At 48.9% G+C, this 19,411-nt stretch overlaps 10 protein-coding genes and 1 non-coding gene across 11 annotated transcripts; 5 read left to right on the top strand and 6 right to left on the bottom strand.

The window, feature by feature from the left end:
- Nucleotides 1-116: 116 nt before the first annotated feature.
- Nucleotides 117-222, bottom strand: BDV37DRAFT_t17. The gene has a single exon. It is a non-coding gene; the product is annotated as a tRNA-Ile (tRNA).
- A 324-nt stretch (nucleotides 223-546) lies between these two features.
- BDV37DRAFT_237103 (MDR family MFS transporter) lies at nucleotides 547-2,886 on the bottom strand. The gene is made up of 5 exons (XM_032080686.1): nucleotides 2,692-2,886; nucleotides 2,019-2,635; nucleotides 1,931-1,956; nucleotides 919-1,853; nucleotides 547-869 (listed from the first exon to the last, which is right to left on the bottom strand). Exons 2-5 carry the CDS (start codon nucleotides 2,534-2,536, stop codon nucleotides 708-710), a joined length of 1,641 nt encoding a protein of 546 aa, XP_031946595.1. The 5' UTR covers nucleotides 2,537-2,635; nucleotides 2,692-2,886; the 3' UTR covers nucleotides 547-707.
- A 13-nt stretch (nucleotides 2,887-2,899) lies between these two features.
- BDV37DRAFT_237096 (Zn(II)2Cys6 transcription factor domain-containing protein) lies at nucleotides 2,900-4,606 on the top strand. Its single transcript, XM_032080685.1, has 2 exons — nucleotides 2,900-3,300; nucleotides 3,418-4,606. The coding sequence occupies exons 1-2, from the start codon at nucleotides 3,220-3,222 to the stop codon at nucleotides 4,516-4,518; spliced, it is 1,182 nt and encodes a 393-aa protein (XP_031946594.1). The 5' UTR covers nucleotides 2,900-3,219; the 3' UTR covers nucleotides 4,519-4,606.
- BDV37DRAFT_237094 (alpha/beta hydrolase) lies at nucleotides 4,607-6,004 on the bottom strand. Its single transcript, XM_032080684.1, has 2 exons — nucleotides 5,642-6,004; nucleotides 4,607-5,584 (listed from the first exon to the last, which is right to left on the bottom strand). Exons 1-2 carry the CDS (start codon nucleotides 5,897-5,899, stop codon nucleotides 4,715-4,717), a joined length of 1,128 nt encoding a protein of 375 aa, XP_031946593.1. The 5' UTR covers nucleotides 5,900-6,004; the 3' UTR covers nucleotides 4,607-4,714.
- Nucleotides 6,005-6,458: 454 nt separating this feature from the next.
- Nucleotides 6,459-7,750, top strand: BDV37DRAFT_278231 (uncharacterized protein; the record flags this gene model as incomplete). The annotated part of the gene is made up of 5 exons (XM_032085995.1): nucleotides 6,459-6,760; nucleotides 6,820-7,004; nucleotides 7,061-7,099; nucleotides 7,166-7,247; nucleotides 7,336-7,750. The coding sequence occupies 5 exons, from the start codon at nucleotides 6,459-6,461 to the stop codon at nucleotides 7,748-7,750; spliced, it is 1,023 nt and encodes a 340-aa protein (XP_031946592.1).
- A 1,427-nt stretch (nucleotides 7,751-9,177) lies between these two features.
- Nucleotides 9,178-9,943, top strand: BDV37DRAFT_278230 (DUF3455 domain-containing protein; the record flags this gene model as incomplete). Its single annotated transcript, XM_032085994.1, has 2 exons — nucleotides 9,178-9,783; nucleotides 9,836-9,943. The coding sequence occupies 2 exons, from the start codon at nucleotides 9,178-9,180 to the stop codon at nucleotides 9,941-9,943; spliced, it is 714 nt and encodes a 237-aa protein (XP_031946591.1).
- Nucleotides 9,944-10,125: 182 nt separating this feature from the next.
- Nucleotides 10,126-11,227, bottom strand: BDV37DRAFT_237090 (Ldh family oxidoreductase). Its single transcript, XM_032080683.1, has one exon. It carries the CDS (start codon nucleotides 11,073-11,075, stop codon nucleotides 10,188-10,190), a length of 888 nt encoding a protein of 295 aa, XP_031946590.1. The 5' UTR covers nucleotides 11,076-11,227; the 3' UTR covers nucleotides 10,126-10,187.
- A 683-nt stretch (nucleotides 11,228-11,910) lies between these two features.
- Nucleotides 11,911-14,313, bottom strand: BDV37DRAFT_237088 (MFS transporter). Its single transcript, XM_032080682.1, has one exon. It carries the CDS (start codon nucleotides 13,791-13,793, stop codon nucleotides 12,135-12,137), a length of 1,659 nt encoding a protein of 552 aa, XP_031946589.1. The 5' UTR covers nucleotides 13,794-14,313; the 3' UTR covers nucleotides 11,911-12,134.
- A 254-nt stretch (nucleotides 14,314-14,567) lies between these two features.
- On the bottom strand, nucleotides 14,568-15,341 carry BDV37DRAFT_237087 (uncharacterized protein). The gene is made up of 2 exons (XM_032080681.1): nucleotides 15,102-15,341; nucleotides 14,568-15,052 (listed from the first exon to the last, which is right to left on the bottom strand). Exons 1-2 carry the CDS (start codon nucleotides 15,205-15,207, stop codon nucleotides 14,952-14,954), a joined length of 207 nt encoding a protein of 68 aa, XP_031946588.1. The 5' UTR covers nucleotides 15,208-15,341; the 3' UTR covers nucleotides 14,568-14,951.
- Nucleotides 15,342-15,526: 185 nt separating this feature from the next.
- BDV37DRAFT_237086 (SAP domain-containing protein) lies at nucleotides 15,527-17,228 on the top strand. The gene has a single exon (XM_032080680.1). The coding sequence runs from the start codon at nucleotides 16,087-16,089 to the stop codon at nucleotides 16,990-16,992; it is 906 nt and encodes a 301-aa protein (XP_031946587.1). The 5' UTR covers nucleotides 15,527-16,086; the 3' UTR covers nucleotides 16,993-17,228.
- Nucleotides 17,229-17,488: 260 nt separating this feature from the next.
- Nucleotides 17,489-18,238, top strand: BDV37DRAFT_110573 (uncharacterized protein). Its single transcript, XM_032078367.1, has one exon. It carries the CDS (start codon nucleotides 17,656-17,658, stop codon nucleotides 18,100-18,102), a length of 447 nt encoding a protein of 148 aa, XP_031946586.1. The 5' UTR covers nucleotides 17,489-17,655; the 3' UTR covers nucleotides 18,103-18,238.
- The last annotated feature ends 1,173 nt before the right edge of the window (nucleotides 18,239-19,411 follow it).

Genomic DNA, 19,411 nt, shown 5'->3' with positions numbered 1-19,411 from the left:
GCAAACCCATAATCCATGAATCGCCACTAACATAAAATGACCATCTATCTCCCTGTGGGCGAATGTATGTATATGTACGGGCCAACAAGAAAGAAGGGGGCAAAAAAAAAAACACATGCTCCTTGAGGGAGTCGAACCCTCGACTTCAGCTAGTCGGCATGCGGAATCCAGAAACGGAGTTGCCACATAAGAGCCACGCCATAACCACTAGGCCAAAGGAGCCTGGTCTTACCCAGTGGCAAATCTTGTATGGCTTGTGTTTTCATTGTTTTACCTCGTTAAGGTGTGTTGGATTGGGTGGGTGTTTAAGCTGTGTGTAGGTGTTTCTTCATTTGTTTGGGGTTTGTGGTAGTGCTAGTATACGGATTGGGATTGAGGTTGTGTTTGGGTGGGGTTGGTAAGGTAGAAGGGGGTTTGGGGTAGGGTGCTTTTTGGTTTGCGGGATATGGGGTCGTTTGGGGTATGGGTTTGGGGTTTGGGGATGTGCTTGTTTTTCTAGGGGGTTGTTTATTGAGTTGTAAGAGGGGGTGTGGAGGTTGATTTACTTTTTTTGGCTGTAGAGTCTCAATGCCTTTATATTGTGTATACTGTCCTGTATCTTGTATCTATATGCCTTGGGTTCTATGCTTGATAAGTCTATGCGGCGGTTGTATCGTTCTCCTTGGATGGACTCGGTTTGACTCGCTCATACTAAGCAACAGTCAGAATCACTGCATCTCAATAGCCCGAATAGCTGGAGTATTGTTAGACGTATCCTCCGACGAGCCACCACCATGCAGCCCCAAAACAGTCACCTCATGCTCCTCAGAGAGATGATGAGCACCAACAAAGAACCCAGCAACAAGACTCACACCCGCAAAAGCAACATACTAACGACGCAGTCAGCAAGCATTACCCATCTACAAAAGAGAAACAAACCAGAATCCACGTAGCTCGCAACGAACCAAACACCGCCCGCCGGACCACCTCCCTCTGATCCGACGGAAGCGTCCCAATCAACGGTATATTGGCCGTGACATTTGCGCCTCCAAACTGACCAGCGAGCTCAGCCCCCAAAGATTGCACAAGCTTAGGACCTTCCCTCACCATCTGGTTCTGGAACACGGCTCCTCCGATAACTACCGAGATCGCTGTTGACATAGTTCGCACGAACCCGATTGTAGCGGTGGCTGTTGCGGTGTTCTTGGCACCGACAATCGCCTGTAGTGCGAGCAGTGGCCCTTCGAAGTTCATGCCTACCCCTGTACCCGAGATGATCTGGAACCCAATGATCTTGCTCCAGTTGGCTGTTGCTTCTAGGTTGATGAGTAGTCCCACTCCGAGGGCTAAGAGGCCAAGACCGAGCCACATTGGGGGTATATATTGGCCTGTTCTCTGGATGAAGAGTCCCGTGAAGGCTCCTGAGAATGTGCTGGCGATAACGAAGGCTAGCAGATAGACACCGGACATGATTGGGCTGGCGTCAAGGACGGCTTGGAAGTATAGCGGTAGGTAGTATGCCTCGCCCATGAATATAAATCCGTGACAGAAACAGACAACAAAGGCGGCGATCCCGGATCGGTGTTGGAAGAGGATTAGTGGTATTACTGGGTATTTGGCGAGTTTCCACTCGTTTAGGACGAATAGGCTCAGGACTACAATGCTGAAGATGATTAGGCAGATGACTGTTGCTGAGTCCCAGGGGTGTGTGACGCCCCCGAAATCTAGAGCGAGGAGTAGCATGATGCTGCTGCCGATGACGAATAGTGAGCCGATCCAGTCGACGGCCTTAAGACCGTCCCAGATTGGTGTATGTGGGTTGTCGAGTTTGAGGGCTAACCATAATAATAGAAATGCAAGACCAGTGATTGGTACTGAAGTAATGGTATGAATCAGTTAGCGATCTGTTGGGTACAATGAGTTGTTGATGGGTAAGCAGAAAATGCCATACAGTTGATCCAGAAGCACCACCGCCAGCTGTTATGTCTCCATTGATTAGTATGTCAAGAAGCTGTCTGGCATCTCCAAGTAATACTCACGTTGCTTTCTCCGATAGCACGCCGCCTAAGATGGGACCAATTCCGCTAGCTAAAGCCCAGTCTACGGACAGAAGACCAAAATATAGGCCTCGATCCCTCAGAGAGAATAAGTCACAGACACAGATATTGACCAATGTCATCAGCGCTGCCGCGCCCAGACCTTGCAGAACACGGCCAAGCAAGAACAGTGCCATCGTGTTGGCTACGGAGCAGATCAAACTTCCAGCAAAAAAGATCGCATTGCCCCAAAGCAGAAGCGGCTTTCTTCCCCATATATCGGACAGTTTACCCCACGAGGGAACGGAAGCTGTGTTGGCCAGTATGTAGGCACTGCCGATCCAAGTGTACCCTGAAGCTGAGTGGAAATGGCCAGCAATAGAAGGCAGAGAAGTAGTGACGATAGTGGCATCTAACGCAGCCACGAATGTTCCGGCGCAAAGACATGACATAACAACAGATGTCTGAAGGAGACTGCGGCTAGGAGCATCTGTTGTAGCTTGAGGCTGGCTTGAGCTCATTATTTACGGCTGCGCAGTTCCTTTCACTATGGCCATTACACTCCTTTTATGAATCACTTCGGTCTGCTAGTTGTCGTAGCGTCATTGAAAGACAAACTTCTGCTAGTTCTTTAGGCCTGGGTTGCCCATGCAGTTCTGGTTTGGTTTGTACTCACAGCAACAACTTACACCAGTAAGCAGACACAGATTCTCACACTTGCTTGTCGTTCTCCGAAACCAGCCGAGATGTAGTATAAGCCAGATGTTGGCTCAAAGCTGCGAAGAGCGGTATGGAGAGGATACAGTCCGGCTCTTGCGCTGATTGTGTCAAGTATCTCGGATTCGAGCCGTACCTCGACAAACGATATAAGAAAAATTGAGAAGGGGATAGTGATAAGTATGGGATAATCAAGGCGTTGCGTTGTTTTCTGACAAAAGCAGGCCGTTCTCGTTCTCGTTCTCGTATTCGTTGTCGTGTCGCCCCAACATCTTTGCCCAGGGCTAGCTACAGTCTAACCATCGACCACACTCACGTCAGTATCTTAGCCACGACGACAAGACCAGAATTGATGGAGGTAGGCAGTACTTCTTGCACTCCTAGTTTAATGTGCGTGATTGTGGAAGAGACGCTCAGCCCATCGAGCGTGGTCTATCCTTCCTGGGCCTCCCCATTGTAATACTTCACGCGCCGGGGTTGTCTTTATATGGTCCTCAACATGCCACCTCGACGGTCGCACAAGAAATCGCGAAATGGTTGCGATCAATGCAAGGAGAGAAGAGTAAAGGTACGAATTACTTATGCCCCGGGTATGCACTGGAGTTTCTTAATATCGAACCCAAGTTCCAAGATAACCGGTGGGTCCCATAAGCCTTGTACACATACCCTAACCTGTCCGAACTAGTGTGATGAGAAACATCCGATATGCTCTAATTGCACCTCTCGGGAGCTTATTTGTACCTATTTGAAGATCCCTATAGTCTCAGCCCCGAGACGCACAGTTCATGCAGTGACCGATCGTTCCCAAGACTACCACCACCGGAGACAATCGCAGTCAAAGCACCATGACAAGCAGCCTATCAGCTCCGTAAAATCTGTCGAGCCAAGCTTTGTCCTTCGTGATCTCGAACTCATGCATAAGTTCTCGACCGAGACGTTCCAATGTCTATGTGGAGACCAGTCTGACATGGGTGACTGGCAGGTCCTCATCCCCCAACAAGCATCAAAGCATACTTTCTTACTCCATGGCATCCTCGCACTCGCAGCTTTGCATATCGCAGCTACAGCCACAGAGCGTACTATCGTGCTGTCATATCTCGATACTGCGCTCCAATACCACAATATGTCATTCGCCCCATTCCGACAAGCGCTCGACGCCCTCACCCCGTTGAACTGCGACGCTGTCTTCGCCCAGTCCGCCATAATAACCGTCATTGGTATCGCCTTACCGCGCCTCAACGCTCAACACAGAGGCGAATGCTTCAGCATGATCGAGAACATGATCACCGTGTTCGAGCTCCTACAAGGCTCAACTAAGGTCTCCCGCATCAGTCGACCATGGCTTAAAGCCAGTATGTTTTCTAAATACGACTTCTGGCTGATGGAAACCGGAGACTTGGATTCCGAGAAGACTGTTGCTATAAAGAAACTAAGCCGGTTGAATACCTGTATCGCCAATGCTGAGCAAGGTGGTGCTAATCGTGAGGCGATTGACCTGTTACAATCTTGTTTTGCTAAGTTTGCTCGTTCGTCTCATCCTGTGGCTATTCTTGCTTGGTTGGTCTATGTGAAGAAGGATTTTATTGATGGGCTGCGGATGCATCAGCCGTTTCCATTGTTGATTTTGATGCATTGGGGCGTGTTGTTGAATGATCTAGGGAGTCATTTCTGGTGGGCGAAAGGTTGTGGTAGGGATTTGGTAATTGAGTTGTTGGCTGAGATTATAAGTGAAGACCCAGTATGGGAGCAGGCTTTGGAATGGCCACGGAAAATGGTAGGGGTCTGATACTTAATTGGAAGTCATATCTGGTAAGGCATACATGTACAGAGCATGGTGCGATGCTGTACATGTTTGAATGTATTCATGAACGATGGGAATATAATACATGATTATACAGTGATGTGTTTTCTTGCCACTGGTCCCGCTAGGAGGTTCGTTCAACAGAGCTAGGCAGCCATATTGATCCTTCTCAAGAGACTAGTTACTGACGCTCAATCCACTTCTGGATGACCTCAGCGACCTGGTCACTGTTCTTCTCCATGAACACCATGTGACCATTACCGTGGATGCCAATCTCACCCAACTGCAGATGCTCCGTGGACACGCCAGCCTGACGCAAGAACTTGACGGTGCACCAATCATAGGGAGCATGGTACGAAGACTCGGTGGTCAAGATCATAGTTGGCACCTTCTGCAGGTTGACCAGCTTGCGAGGCGCCGGGTGATCGGCTTGAATGACACAAGGAGAACGCGCAGTGGAGTTGCTAGGGATAACTTGGCGCACAAGGTCCTTCTTGGGGTCTGACACGGCGGGATCAAAAGTAAGGGGAATGTCCGTGAGACCATACGGACGAGAAGAGGTGTTGCTGAAGACAGCCTCCTGGAAGGGAGGGCCGGTAGGTTCCAGGGACACAATGGCGTGGACAAGCTCTGGGCGCACATCGGTGATGATCCATGGCATTAGACCTCCCTGCGAGTGGGAGAGCAGAACCGCCGGGCGACCGATAAGGTCCAGCAACGCCGCACCGGCCTCCTGCATGGTGTACTGCTGACCGGTGCTAGATCCAAAGAACTCCACGGTTGAGGCGTAGTAGGTGTCAAAAACCGGATCACCCATCATGCCGGTGCCATTCCACTGAGTGTGCAACGCGGCTTGAGGCCAGAGCATGTAATGCTTAGCGGCTGTGAATCGCTGCTGCAGGATCTCTGCGCTGTAGGTTTTCAGGGTGCCATTGCTTGGGAACAAGGGGCTGCGGCCACGGAAGGTCTGATCGATCAGATAGCATTCGTAGCCCTGAGAGAGGAAGTAGGATGCCCAGCCGCTTCCACCGTCGGGCTTGTTCAGCCAGTTCTATAACATCAGAGTTAGCCAGGCAGCCTTTCTGCGGTCGGGATATTTGCAGCTTACCGTGCCGGTTTGCGCTTGACCATGAATAAACACAATTGGGTGCTCCTTGCTCACACCTTGTGTGGGAGTGAGTTTCTCCACATACATCTGATCTGTGAAGACATGGCCACCTGAGCTGTCCTGCACATACTGGCCCCCGACATACAGATAATTGCGGTGATAAGCTACCTCAGCGTTGGAAACGATGGGGGTGTGCGCCACGGCATTGACACCGGCAACCGAGATCAAGATCCCTGCTAGAGCGTTACCGAGCCGCATCTTGGCTGCTTCTGGAATATACAGATGACAGAGATATGAAAAAAAAAAAAATCAATGCAAGGAGGGATAGAAGACGGGGGATCTTCGGCAGAGAGCAATCAGGCCATCGGCTTACCGGTAAAATAGTGGAGCTCCTCACGGGGCAGTGAGACACTGGTTCCATCCCGTTATACTATGAGAGGTAAGGTTAACTGAACATCTCCCTTTGGTGGGACTGAAAATGTAAGTCATATAATTCCCCTATATGATTTGTACTCTTACTGTAAAATGATTCGTTCAGTACTGTCCTAAGGTGGATGCAAACTTTGCTATAAGGAATTTAGCGTCCAAATACGAGAAGAACGGTGCTAGACTAACACTTCTAGCGAACCCTAAAGAATTAACTTTTCGTATTAGAACCTTGAAACTGGGTCTCTGCACGGAGATGAGTGTGAAAAATGGCGAAGAACCGAGGCCGACCGGGAGTTGCGATCTGTTCATATAGGATCGCACCAGGTTCGACAGTGAAACTCGATCGCATTCGACACAGCCGACATGATGTCAGAGTGGTAGGGCCACAATGGACGACGCGACTCTGGTGTCTCTATGGGTTCTCACCTGGTGCGCGGTCGGGTTGATCTCGATACGCTTGGTGATGCGGAAAATTCGTGGGAAAGCATTTGTCTTGGGCGATTATCTGTCGCTCTGTGCGATTCTCTGTGCATTGATCCGGTTGGCGCTCGTTCATGTCATCATTATCTGGGGCACGAATAATATGTCGCCTGGATTTCGATATTCGCACCACTTCACCTCGAAGGAGATCTATCGTCGAGAAACCGCGAGCAAGTTCACCCTGGTTAATCGAGTCTTCTACAACACATAGTACGCACATGTTGCCAGTCCGTTGAAAAACACCGCGGCAGCTGACAATCCAATCTCAGTCTCTGGCTTCAAAAGTTCATCTTGCTTGACACGTACCGTCATTTGCTCCGCAACCTCAGCTGGGAACGCATAACTCTGGGCACATATGTCTTCATATTTGCCGCAACCTACGTGACAGTTCAGATCGTGACCTTCACGGAATGTGACCCTTTCGACCATTATTGGATTGTGCTTCCAGATCCTGGTGCGTGCGCCCTTTGCCTTGGACATCCTAGATTGCTCCCTAACCATGACCGACAGGACTCTGCTCTCAAGCACAGCTGCAGCTAGTTGTACTAGGTGGGTACATACAGGTTGAAATTCTCTCCGATAGAGGGAGACTAATAACGTATGGGGTGACGATAGGCGTCCTGAATATTGTTACAGATCTGATGTTGATCGTTTTACCGGTCCCACTATTGGTCAAGGTCAAACGGCCTTTAATGGAGTAAGAGAGTCATTTGGTTGCATCAGGAACTACGTGCTGTGGTAGCGGGGTTCTGTTAGATTCACCTACTAACTACTATATGTATCAGGAAACTGCAACTTGCAGCCCTTTTCGCTGTTGGTTTTTTCATCGTCGTGATTACCGTCATCCGTCTTCCTCAAAATGCCCGGCATTCAACAGCGCAGGTGAATCGCACAACCTGGGCATCTGTTGAGCTCTTTGCAGCGGCAATCGTGGCTAATGCACCAGTTTTATACGGATTCTACCGAGGAGAGCGGGAAGCATCTCGGTCGAGGACCACCGAAGGAACAACTCGGCAGCAGTCATCGCTAGGGCGCGGAGGAACAATCTCACGAGATCCGGAGTTGGAGATGCAGCCACTACCAGCAGGCCACCTCCGACAAACTTCTATGCTCGGGTCTAAGCGTCGCTCACGGCCCATGCACGGTTATACGGAAATCGATGAGGGCAGTAGTGGCCATCTGGTTAAAGAGCAAGGATGACGAGATTTAACGACGCCCCCGTGCTGCAGCAGACAGGCTTGATACCTGATAATGCAGCCCTCAGAAGGGGCTGTATTTTATGATATTGGCTATTTCCAACACGTTGCACGTTGGCATGACATGTTTTCGACTTATAATTAGATACTAGCCTAATAAAGATTTGATACCCTTATAGACGGCAGAGTGCTAGAAACGCAGATCGCGGATATATACACTGAGATTTACCGAACATACTACTCCTTCTGATATGCAAGTTCTGATTGATGTCATGAGACATATACATTGTAACATCTAGCTATGCAGGTCAGCGGAAGTAGAAGCTCATAGGGTTGTGCCGTGCATCGATGAAACCCCGATGGCTATCCTAGTCTGCTGACTTGTATTTATCTCATGACCTACTGCTAAAGAATACTACTCTACCTAATTCGTTCTTTACATACTTGTCACTCAATTCCTTTCTTGCTTGATTGAGATGAATCCCGTTCTATATCAGAGAATGTCCAAAAACACGTCATACGGTAATTCACTTCCACTAAGCGCCCAGTAACAGTAAGTTTCCTTTATCTCTGAATCTACCAAGCGAAATGGGGGAGTTGTATCAATTTAATCTATGACACGTGTCGATGTACGGCGCTTAACAAACGTATGCGGTTGGTTATGTGTCTTCGGCATATGTATCGTCTCGGCCTCAATTCCAACTCTTCACTGCGCCCCCTGTTGGTTTTGCGGTGCATAGAAGTTTATTATCAACCCGAATGGTGAGGCACATTCGTCTCCAGGCCTCATGCACGGCTGTATATTGTTTTTGAATTCTATACAACTTCCATACTTACAATGTAACAGAGTAGAGAAAAGGAAAAATTCCCGAAACAGTATTGCGAGCTTCAATCGTTTGAGATATAGGGGAACTGATAGACATTCAGAGCACAACAACCTACAATGGGCCAGAAACGTTGTTCTTCTAACTTCTCGCCGAGCGGCTTAGCAGATGCGATATCTTCAGGTAGCCTTGAAGGATTTTTGGCTTGGTAACCTATTCGCAAGTGAGGGTGTATATATGGAGGCAGTGTACATATCCAACAGGTGCTACAGGATTAATGCTTCTCTGTGGAGCAGCATTTTTGCAGAGTTACTCACCACAGTAGGTATCCATGTAAAAGAACCGCCAAGGCATAAACTGTGAACTTCTCATTCACAAATTACCTGATAATGAATCTGGGAGGGCCTATGGAATGGTAGGTCTAAGTGAGTTGGATGTGTTAAGTGCCAGGCCAGAGTGAATACCCAAACGCAGAAGAACACTATATAAGAGGAGCATATCTCCTGCAATCCAAGTTTCATGCAACTTTCCTACTCGGTCTTGCTTGGCTCAAATATTCTGCCTGTTATTTCTCTCTTGCTTCACGTTAACCAACCTTCCATTTAACATGTTGTTCATCAATGTACTGCTCTTCTATCTTGCCATACTCCGCGCCGAAGCATCACCTGCCCTCCCCTACATCGCCACTATGTTCTCTCAGATCTCCCAATACCTCAACAACCTCCACCTTTCCAACTGCCCTCTCGCCAAAACTAACCTCCCATCTCATGGATCGCTCCCGGGGCCCAGCCCAGGTCTCAGCCTCAAATACGTTACGATAGGACGAGGAACACAAAGCTACACTTGCCAGGATGACTCCAGCACTACAGTACCCAAATCCGTGAGTGCCGTTGCAACGCTGGTCGATGTTTCCTGCCTCGCCGCGTCCAATCCAACACTTCTTCATAACTTCACCCCTGTCGTGAAGGAAGTACAATCTGAGGCACTTCCCTTCCTTGCCGTGCTTGGCAGTCAGCTCTCCTCGTCAGCTACAAAGTTCATCTTGGGAAAACACCAGTTTAATGCTGCTGGCCAGCCAACCTTCGATCTACGACTTGCTGGTGGGAGTGACTGGGTGGCATCCAAAAGGGCTGCGAGTAGTGACGCACCCGACCGTAGCACTGTAAACGTGCCTTGGTTGAAGCTCACCTCCGTTAGTGGAAATGGTATCAAAGTAAGTTGGGTATGTTTTGTCATTGGTAGATTGATGCTGATCCGTTCCTCAGGAAGTTTACCGCCTGCATACAGTGGGAGGACAGCCTCCAGCCAACTGTCAGAAGCGTAAGGGTACATTCCAGGTAGACTATGCGGCGGAATATTGGTTCTACGGTTGACGAATTGCCTTCGCCTACTCTTCCGATTCTGTGTCCCGAAGGCCCCTGGCCGTGCTATCCTATGTGCCGTACTTTGTTTATCCTTGTTTACTGTCCGTTGCCTTGTTTGTCTTGCTTAGTTATCATGCTACTGTCGCGGTAGTTTTCGAATGACCAGGGGTAAAATATCTTCATTAAAAATCCTAAACATAACCAGTGATGATGCTACAGACATAAAAGCTCTTGCAATATAAGCGCAAGCAAACTATGATACGACAAGATGCTCCAACCCGACCTTATCCGCCTCCTTGTTCAAAGCATCAATTTCAGCCTGAACGAAAGGAATCCCCGTCTTCACTCTTTCCTCGCGCGTAATCTGTTCAATCTCCCCAGGATAGTAGATCCGGTCCACACCAGCCATCTTCTCAGATCCAACCACCCTCTGATAAAGATAATCCATACGCTCCTTGAAGTCATCCAACCCCATAAACAAATCTGGCTTAATAGCCACCAAGAAATGGCCCACATCCGCGGGCTTCGACGGATCATAAGGGCCCGTAACATGCCCGGCAAACGCCGACCCGGACAAAACCCCAGAAAACACATCCATCATAACCGCCAACGCCGACCCCTTGGGACCCCCCATAGGCAGCATAACGCCCTCCAATGCCCGATTCGGATCCTCGGTCTGCCTGCCCTCCCCATCCAACGCCCAGTCAGCGGGGATCTTCTCCCCACGTCGGGCAGCCTTGTAAATCTTGCCGCGTGCCGCAATCGAAGGCGCCATGTCCAAAATAAACGGCTTCTCCTTCCCAGCCGGCGCCCCACACGCCAAAGGCGAAACCCCCATCAACTTCTCCCGACCGCCCCAAACCGGCAACGCAGGCGACGAATTCGTAAACACAAGACTCATCATCCCCGCATCCAACGCCTGCTGCACTATCCACGCCGACATGCCGAAATGATTCGAGTGCTTGACAGACACGAACCCGATGCCGTACTCGCGCGCCATCTCAATCGCCCGCGCCATCCCCATGTGCGCGGCCACGAACCCAAACCCATTCTGTCCGTCTACTTGTGCGACGACAGGTGTGATCTGCTTCAGGGACGGGTGGGCCTTAGCATCCAGCACGCCCTGCTGGATACGCTCCATGTATGATGGGATCCGGTTTATGCCGTGCGTGTCTACGCCCCGGAGGTCGGCTTGCACGAGGCATTTGCTGATTATTGTGGCATTTTCGAGGGGCACGCCGTTTGCTGTGAGGACTTTTGTGGTGAATGACTCTGCGTCCCCGGCGGTGATATGTTTCTTTTCTTGTTGGGGGTCCATTATGTTGCTGTTTTTTTTTTATGTGTACAATTGGTACAATTGGGTTGAGGATTAGGTTGTGTATAGTTGTTGGTGTGTATGGAGCGTTATATAGTCATGGCTTTTCCTGCGGCTTGTTCCGCTTCGGATCTGCCCCGCGTTGTTTAGTTGGGGGTGTTTGCGGATCCGGTCCGACATGCGGAGGGCATCCGCTGCGAACCGATGTGACTCGGAGTTAGTCATCTGGGGAGGTAAAACTGTTGGAGACGTAGTGAGGTATCTTGATTCTGAGGAGTGGTAGGTGTTTGCTTAATTGAAAGTGGTATGCATCGCTGTCTTGCATCTGATCTCAGATGCTCTGTACGTATTAGCAAAATATATATCAAGCGCCTTGTAAAGCTACCGTACAAGATGAAGACATTGAACAGTCTGTATTGATTTTATATTTATATTAGAATACCTACGATAGTATAATACTAGTATATAAACTTGTAATTATCCTGTCACGCATTAAATAGAACTCGCGAAGGCCGAACTATATCATAGGCCTATACGGTGCCTAGAACTACACAACGGTAACCTCAATTGTCCAGCCAAGAAAGTACCTATCAGCGACGTGCAGACCAGGACCTTGTATAATCTAGTTCTTGTTGATAACCGGTTCATTACGTCGATGCTTTGTCCAGTGGCGAGGAACATTGTAAAACGCTCTATATAAAGTAGAAAGAAAACAAGTATGTCAAAATAAATATTCGCCTGATCTAATATACTCTAAACTTTTGTCTAAAGCATTATCTCTAGTACCCATAACCCACATGTATGTGCAAACAGCTTCTATATACGCCTGTACCAATATTCACACAGGGTTAAGAGGCAGCTCTTGTCGGAAGACAAATCAACTGCCTATTTCGTTTCTGAAGAAGAATACTCATTCGCCTGCACGGCTGGTTGCTTGGTCTGTGTGTTGGCACTGTTTGTCGCATTCTCTTGTAACTTTTGCATGTAGTGGAATGATTCAGCGGAATACCTGCACCGCTTGCGGATATCAGCACCATAACGGTAAAACAAAAAAGGAGCGGGCGTGCACAGCAGCGACAGGAATGCGGGAATAGATGGGCCCCAGTGAATACCGACGCCATCATAGATGTATCCCGTAATAAGGGGAAAGACGGCACCGAATATAGAGCGGAGGATAGTGTTGGCAGCAAGCACAGATGCTGCGTAGATGGTGTACGAGTCAATTAGGTAGTTCATAACACCGAGATAGATGAGGATGACGCCAAAGCCGAATGGTGCCGTACCGATGATACTGACGATCCAATGAATGGAAGGATAGTCCGTCCAGGCGAACCAGAACTGGCTAATTGGGATAGCTACAGCCCCGACCATACACTGGAGAAGTCGAGCTTCCGGGGGGGCAAAGCCGCCGAGTCGGTCCTGAATCTTTATGAAGTGCATGTTGGCGGGAAGAGTGAAGATGATGCCTATTATCATGCCGATCATGATACCAAGGAAGGCTAGGCCTCCAACCCCGGGGTTCCATCCTCGACCCTGCTCATATACAATGGGAAATCCGGCGAAGAACATATATAATGTACCGTAGATGATGGCGATATAGACGGCAAAGAGGAGGACAATGGGCTCTGTGAAAAGTAGTACCAATGGCCTAGAGAGGGACCTTCTAAGCAAGGTATTAAGCGCCACTTTGCCTTTTTCGAGCTCAATTTTGCTACGGTAGACTTTGCCTGTGACTTGTGACAGGCGCTCAGCACGTTGCCGTAATAGAAGAGGCGCATATGTCTCCGGAACTGCGAACGCCATCATGATCCACACAAGTCCCCCAGAAGCGGCCAGAAGGCCTTCCACCCATCTCCAGCCAGCGTTCATGCTCAGGAACCCGCCGATAATTGGACCTAGGGCAGGCCCCAAGAAGGGTGCTGCAGCGTACAAACTGAGCGCTAGACCGCGCTGGCGGGCTGTAAACATATCAGATATCGTGCCTCCAGCATTGGTCAACGGTGCAGATCCAAATGCACCTGCGAAGAAGCGCAGGATCAGTAGTGACCAGATATTCTGAGCGCCGGCACAGCCAGCTGAAAATGCAGCCATGACCAGGAAGCTGACAAAGAAGGGTCTCTGGCGTCCGAAGACTTCACTAATGGGCGCCCAAAGTAGGGGACCCACTGCAAAACCTAGGACAAAGAGTGATAGTCCCAGGGTCGCTACCTCCGTGCTGACGTCGAATGATGTAACTATACTCCCAACACTGCCGCTGTATGTAGACGATGTCAAGGCGACGACCATTGTTGAAAACGCGACGACCAGAGTAATGGTCAATTTTCTGGCAAAACTGAAGAGCTGGGGATTGCGGGAGTCATTTGAGATCCAGGACACGACATATGGATCCTCCTCCGTTCCTGAGCCGGGGTAGTCAAAGTGGAGGACATTCTGGGTGATGGCGCCCTGATCAATGAGCATGCGGAAATAAGGGATCTTGCTTCGGTACACCCCTGACGGGAGAACTTTTTCGTTGGGATTGTTTTCTATATCATAGACTGTCATTTTGTGCTTATATGTCACAATTAATTAATTCAAAGAGGGTATCTTAAATGAGAGTCATGCGACTGTCAGGGGTATCAAGATAGATAAGGTAAAGAGAAAAACAAGCAAAGCTAGAGAATGTTGAAAGAGATTTCTACATTGATAACGAATTGTAGGCAGAAGTAGATGCTTCTTTGATGAGAAGTGAGTGTTCGTCCACATTTCCAGCTGGGGGGGTTGGGTTTCAAGTACTCTTATTAGTGGTGTATTATCAATGCAATGCAACATGACAAGAAGAAAAATTCCACAGGTGATCCGAAACGATCTTTGCGTGATGCCCCACATTCCAAAGTACGTACGACTCGAGGGCCGTAGGGATTCCCTTGTGTCTGATCATTTCTGTAAGGGTTTACTTGACTTGCGAGGCAAGGGTACTAAAACTCAAGGCTGATAAATAGACTCCAGGAAGAATTCTCAATTTGAACCTCTGGGGAACATGTCTCGAGCCGAATCTGTTCATCTTTGACTCGCTTGATATGCCTAAACGACAAACGAAGGGGAAGTGGAGCGAAAAGGCTTGCTTTGAATGTCAGATTCAAATATCGATCGGGTAATCGGCACGTGGGTCATTCGCTCGGGATCTCTTCCAGGCACTTACCGAGTTAAAGCTCGGCTAAACTGAACTACAGCATCGAAACTGTTACTATGGAGGCTATTACCGACCAGGGCGGGTGATCGTTATTTGGTATGTATCTAAATGTTCGAGGTTTAAATTTCATCTGTTATGATTACCAATTCCTTTTTGCTGCAGGAGATATACCCACATCATGCAAGGTGCTAGTACTAGTAGAACGTCTAGGGTACAAAAGGGAATGTTAGAATGGGCTACCAGCCTTATCAGCGTAGGTGAAACATGATCTGCCGTGATGTTCCAAACGCTACATATATCTTGCACTGCCTGCTACTGATCCTTGTAAACCGGTAAAATGTGGTCGGAAACCATAGTCATGTTGTCTGTACAGGTCCGTATATGGAGCAATTAGAAACAACCCTCGTGAACTTCGAGCCGGCTCCGATTAATGTATGACTTGAAAGATATAGACATGGTCTGCTTGCTCTCAGAACGGTCAACGCAGCGAATGTACTCGGGGGTTAACCGCTGACAAATAGCAATGCTGCTTATTGTCGTTTGTTATCAATCCATGATCTACGGACGAACTTCCAAGCGTAGAAATTACCGACAGACGCAGCAGTACCACTTTCTAAGAAATGACTGGGTGCTCCTTTAGATCAGCCTTGTTGTCTAAGCAGGTTAGAATCACTGGATACCTTTACTCACGAATATAGGCCGGTATAATAAATTAGAAAAACGAAAGAAATAGAGGAAGGCACATGCTGACAGAAGGTATATTCGTAGCAGCTCGTCGTTAGCCATATTACTCGTGATAATATTGCACACTATATAGCTCAGCAAGTCATTTTAGTACAATAAACCACTCCCCAAAATCGGCGCTAGCTAACAAGAATTAGATTTTAATCATGGAAGGATACTAGGTAACATGGACTGTCGCACAATGCTCATAGTCTATAGATCACATGATGATATCGGTGGCGCCGTGGCGCGGAATATCGAGAGTTGCCACAGCCACATCTCGCTTGCCATGTCATCACTTTCTTTCCAGCTTCCCGCCTTTCAGCTAGGAACTATCAGACGTTCCGATGAGCTCAAAATTTTCTAGCTGACCCTTTTACGCCAAAGGCTCTCCCACTGCCCAGTTGGCAAACTGCTATTGGAAGCTTTGAACATGACTCAAAAACTACGAAACCTTCCACCGTCAACAGGATCTAAACGGTCCTTGTGTAGCCCATTCCTCTTTATTCAGTAATATTGTGTGACGGCAGTAGATCTATTCCAATGTTTAGCTTCGAGATCTGTCTGAGGAGTTACCAGGATAATCCTTTTCTCATAGGCACAAGGCGAAGTGGATTAATTCACGTGACTACATATCCCGATTGGGAAGTCAGCCGCAGATAGGTCAGGTGTCCGCTACCGTGTCAACGCGACGCTTCTACCAAGAGCTCGGTTCAACCTTGCCATCTGGCTACACCACCCATTAAGTATCCAATACCAGTCCGAATCAACGATATTACTTGTCGCATGGTCGCATGACTGCTGACGACTAATATAAATTTTTTCAATCCTACGCGCTGGACCCGCGCCATCCGCTCATCTCCTCCGTCGCTAGTATCGCGCTCAACGAATCGCCGCTCATCTCCGAACGCTATCGACCATTGACGATCCATTCCATCAAAAATGGCCACCGACTACGGCAAGAAGACCAATGCTGAGCTAGTGGAGATCCTCAAGTCTCGCTCCTTGCCTCATACTGGCAAGAAGGCAGAGATGGTTGCCCGCCTGCAGGAGGATGATAACAGCAAGGTTCAGACTGCAGTGCCGGCCGCAAAAGCCGATAACGCAGAGGATGTGATTGACTGGGAGGATGATGATGTTCCTGCCGCAGATGCTGCCGCAACGAAGCCCTCGACCGAGGCTGGTGCTGCTACGATCGCTGCTGGCGGCCAGGCCGCTGTCTCTAACCCTTCTGCAGTTCCGAACCAGCAGCAAGACATCAAGCCCGCTACTACAGACGATCTTAAGGTAGAATCTAACGGGGATGCGGCCCCCACTGCACAAGAGGGAACCGAGGCAGCACCTCCTGAAGTGGCTGAGACGACTGAGGCAGCTCCGGCTGAGGAGAAGCCCGCGCCGGACTACTCCATTGGCCTTTCCGTTACTGATATGGAGGAGGAGTTGAAGAAGCGTAAGGCTCGTGCCGAGAAATTTGGTATTACTGAAGATTCGAAGACCGCTATTGAAGAAGCGGAGAGAAAGCTCGAGAGGGCCAAACGGTTTGGTGCTGCTCCCGAGGAACCGGCTACAACTGGAGTTAGCAAATTGGACCAGGCACTTCCCAGCGAAAAGACCCGCAAGAGGGGTCGCGGCGAGAATGATCAAGGCAAGCGGGGAGGCAAAAGACGGGAATTCGGTGGGAGGAACAGGAATCAGAATCAGAATCAAAATCAGAACCGGCGACGGGGTCCGAGTAATCGTAACCAAGGTCAAAACCAACGCAGCAATGAGAAGCCTGCCAGCAGCTTGAGTGAAAAGGATAAGCTCGCTTTGGAGGCTAGGAAGAAGCGATTTGGAACCGCTGCGTGATTAATTCCATGTTTTTTACCACTTTGTTTTTCTAAATCTGGTGCAATCTCATAGGCGTTTTGAGGGAATCATTACTGTGGAATCTTAGTCTATGCATTTACCATATTACACGGCACGTCTCTCCATTTTTTTTTTTTTTCCTTTCCTTGTTTTAGAAAGTGCCCAGCAATATCGGGTCAACCTCAATAGTCAGAAGCAATACGAGACACTCGTACTACTTACAGAGTACGTACATACAAGTGAGCGCGCTATTAGAGAAATATGGTGAGCCTGGTTTACAACCCGTAATAGGTAAAAGGATCAACAGGAAGGATGGAGACACCGTAACTGAACTGGGAGCTTCGACCGATCAGCGTCACAGACATAGTATATTTTCTTTTTCTTGATCCTTCCCCTTTCTTCCGTAGCATGCCATATGCTGTCCTACGTTATCATGTTGGTGTCAGACCCGTGGAAGTGGCGAAATACACGAGTCAGCTGAAAAGTGCAGGACCGGATTCTGTTCCTGCAGCAAACCAGCGCCCACTTCGCTCGGAATAGTATGTCGACTAATTTCCTGATCGGATCTGATCGACAACTGGCTAAGTGCGCAGAATGATCGCTATTGCAGGACAGAAGTACGGGCTTGGTCTTTACTTCAACTACTCTCTTTAGTCTGTCTAGATGCTCACATCGAATTTCCTCTCTCAACCAGTCCGATCACAAAGGCTGGGCCAACATCTCGAGTTTTTTGCGCCGATCCGTGATTGGTACTTGGAACATTTGTCTAGACCCCCGTACTTGCTGCGGCACAGCGACCGTGTTTTCACACCCGTTAAAGCATGTTCGAATTTACCGCCGTCCCCACAGGGGCCGGAAGTATCACGGAGGCCTCTGCTTTGGTCTGGCGAATCCCTCACCGCAGTTGCCTTTTGCCCACTGGTGCTAAAGTCTGGCGGATTGAATCCATGTCGCCTCGCGCGTGCCCGTCAGGCCGTCTTCCGTCAATCAGGATCGCCCATGGCTGGTTCTCCATTTAGCGGCGGATCAGGACCCACGGCTCAGCGTCCCCACACACAAAGGATACAGACTGGACGGTGCCATTTTGCATTTGGGGCCCGGCCTAATTGACCCCGGGGTCTCAGCTTCTTTGTCCGGGATGCCCTTTCATGTCTATGAGTGGCTCTTGTTTGTTATATTATGAGGTTCTTTCAGACCCATCTATTTGGCCCGTTTCGGCCTTGAACTTATCTGCCATCCCACTGATACCATGGAGAATTTGTTGTGTGTTCAAAGGTTCGCCCCGAACCTTTCGGCGTACCAGAAGCGTAGAATCTACGGTTTGGTGACGGGAGAGCAAAAGCCTTTCTGATGTGGCAGGCATGGAGCATTCTGGCACTCAGGTATGGTTGATTTTTAGAATGCATCCTGGATAAGATTATATAGAGAAAATACGGTGGGCAAGAGGGTCATCTTGTTAGAGTACGAAACAGCTCGTCTAGGAATTGTAAATTGTCATGTTGAACAAGGCAAAAGTGAGCGTCGTACATGCATCATGATCAATTAGTGGTGTTCGGCCTCGCCGGGGGGGACGATCGCAAGTCACTGATCACCACCTGACTTGGGAACTATTCATTACTAAGAAAAGAAATTCGCAAGAAATTGTCCGAATTCCGTCCTATCACAGCTTGCATACCGACACACAGACCAAATAGAGCCCTAGACTACTGCAACACCGCATTACCAACAGATTTGCTGATGCCTGCATCTGCCATCTGGGCGTGTGCTTGACGAGGGGCTTTTGGCGAAAGTGCCGATTGCGCATACGACGGACTTTTCCGCTATCTCACGCCACTCAACCCCATTCCAACCTGTCAACTGCCATGTTGCAGTGTATCCAATCCGCTGAGGCTATTATGTTACCAGTCAGAGTAAACTGACTGGGTCCATACAGTGGACCTGTCCTTGACTTCAGTTCTCTGCGTACTGCTGTGCACGTTCCTTTTACGGTTGACAGAGATCCACTCTTAGTCGGGGGTCGTGTTTTTAGAGGGAGTCTGCACCATCTTTACCTTTCTCGTCGATTCTTGGCGATTCTAAATTATCCAAGGCTTAATACAATCGCTAACAGAAACAAAGTTACCTGTGCTCGCACCAATAGTCTCCCCAGTCACATCTGTGCTCGACAACGGGTCCGATGTCGATCGCACAGAACCATCCAGGATTTCTCTCTGCGGTCTCTATATGGGCACTTAGTCTGCGAATAGAAACCATGTCTCCCCGCTGCGCCGGTCTGTCTTGGTATGGTCCAAATTAGCGCTGGGTACATCCTTGAACTTGAAAAGTCCAGATTGCCCCAAGTTTTCTCGCTCCATGATCTAAATTCGGCTCGTTAAAATTATTTCCTACCGTTTCCTTTCTTTTACTTCTTGCACAGCTG

The sequence above is a fragment of the Aspergillus pseudonomiae genome (genome assembly GCF_009193645.1).
Source record: "Aspergillus pseudonomiae strain CBS 119388 unplaced genomic scaffold BDV37scaffold_3, whole genome shotgun sequence".
In the NCBI taxonomy this organism is placed as follows: Eukaryota; Fungi; Ascomycota; class Eurotiomycetes; order Eurotiales; family Aspergillaceae; genus Aspergillus; species Aspergillus pseudonomiae.
The sequence above is the reverse complement of the archived record's forward strand: the minus strand, read 5'-3'. Positions and strand labels throughout refer to the sequence as shown.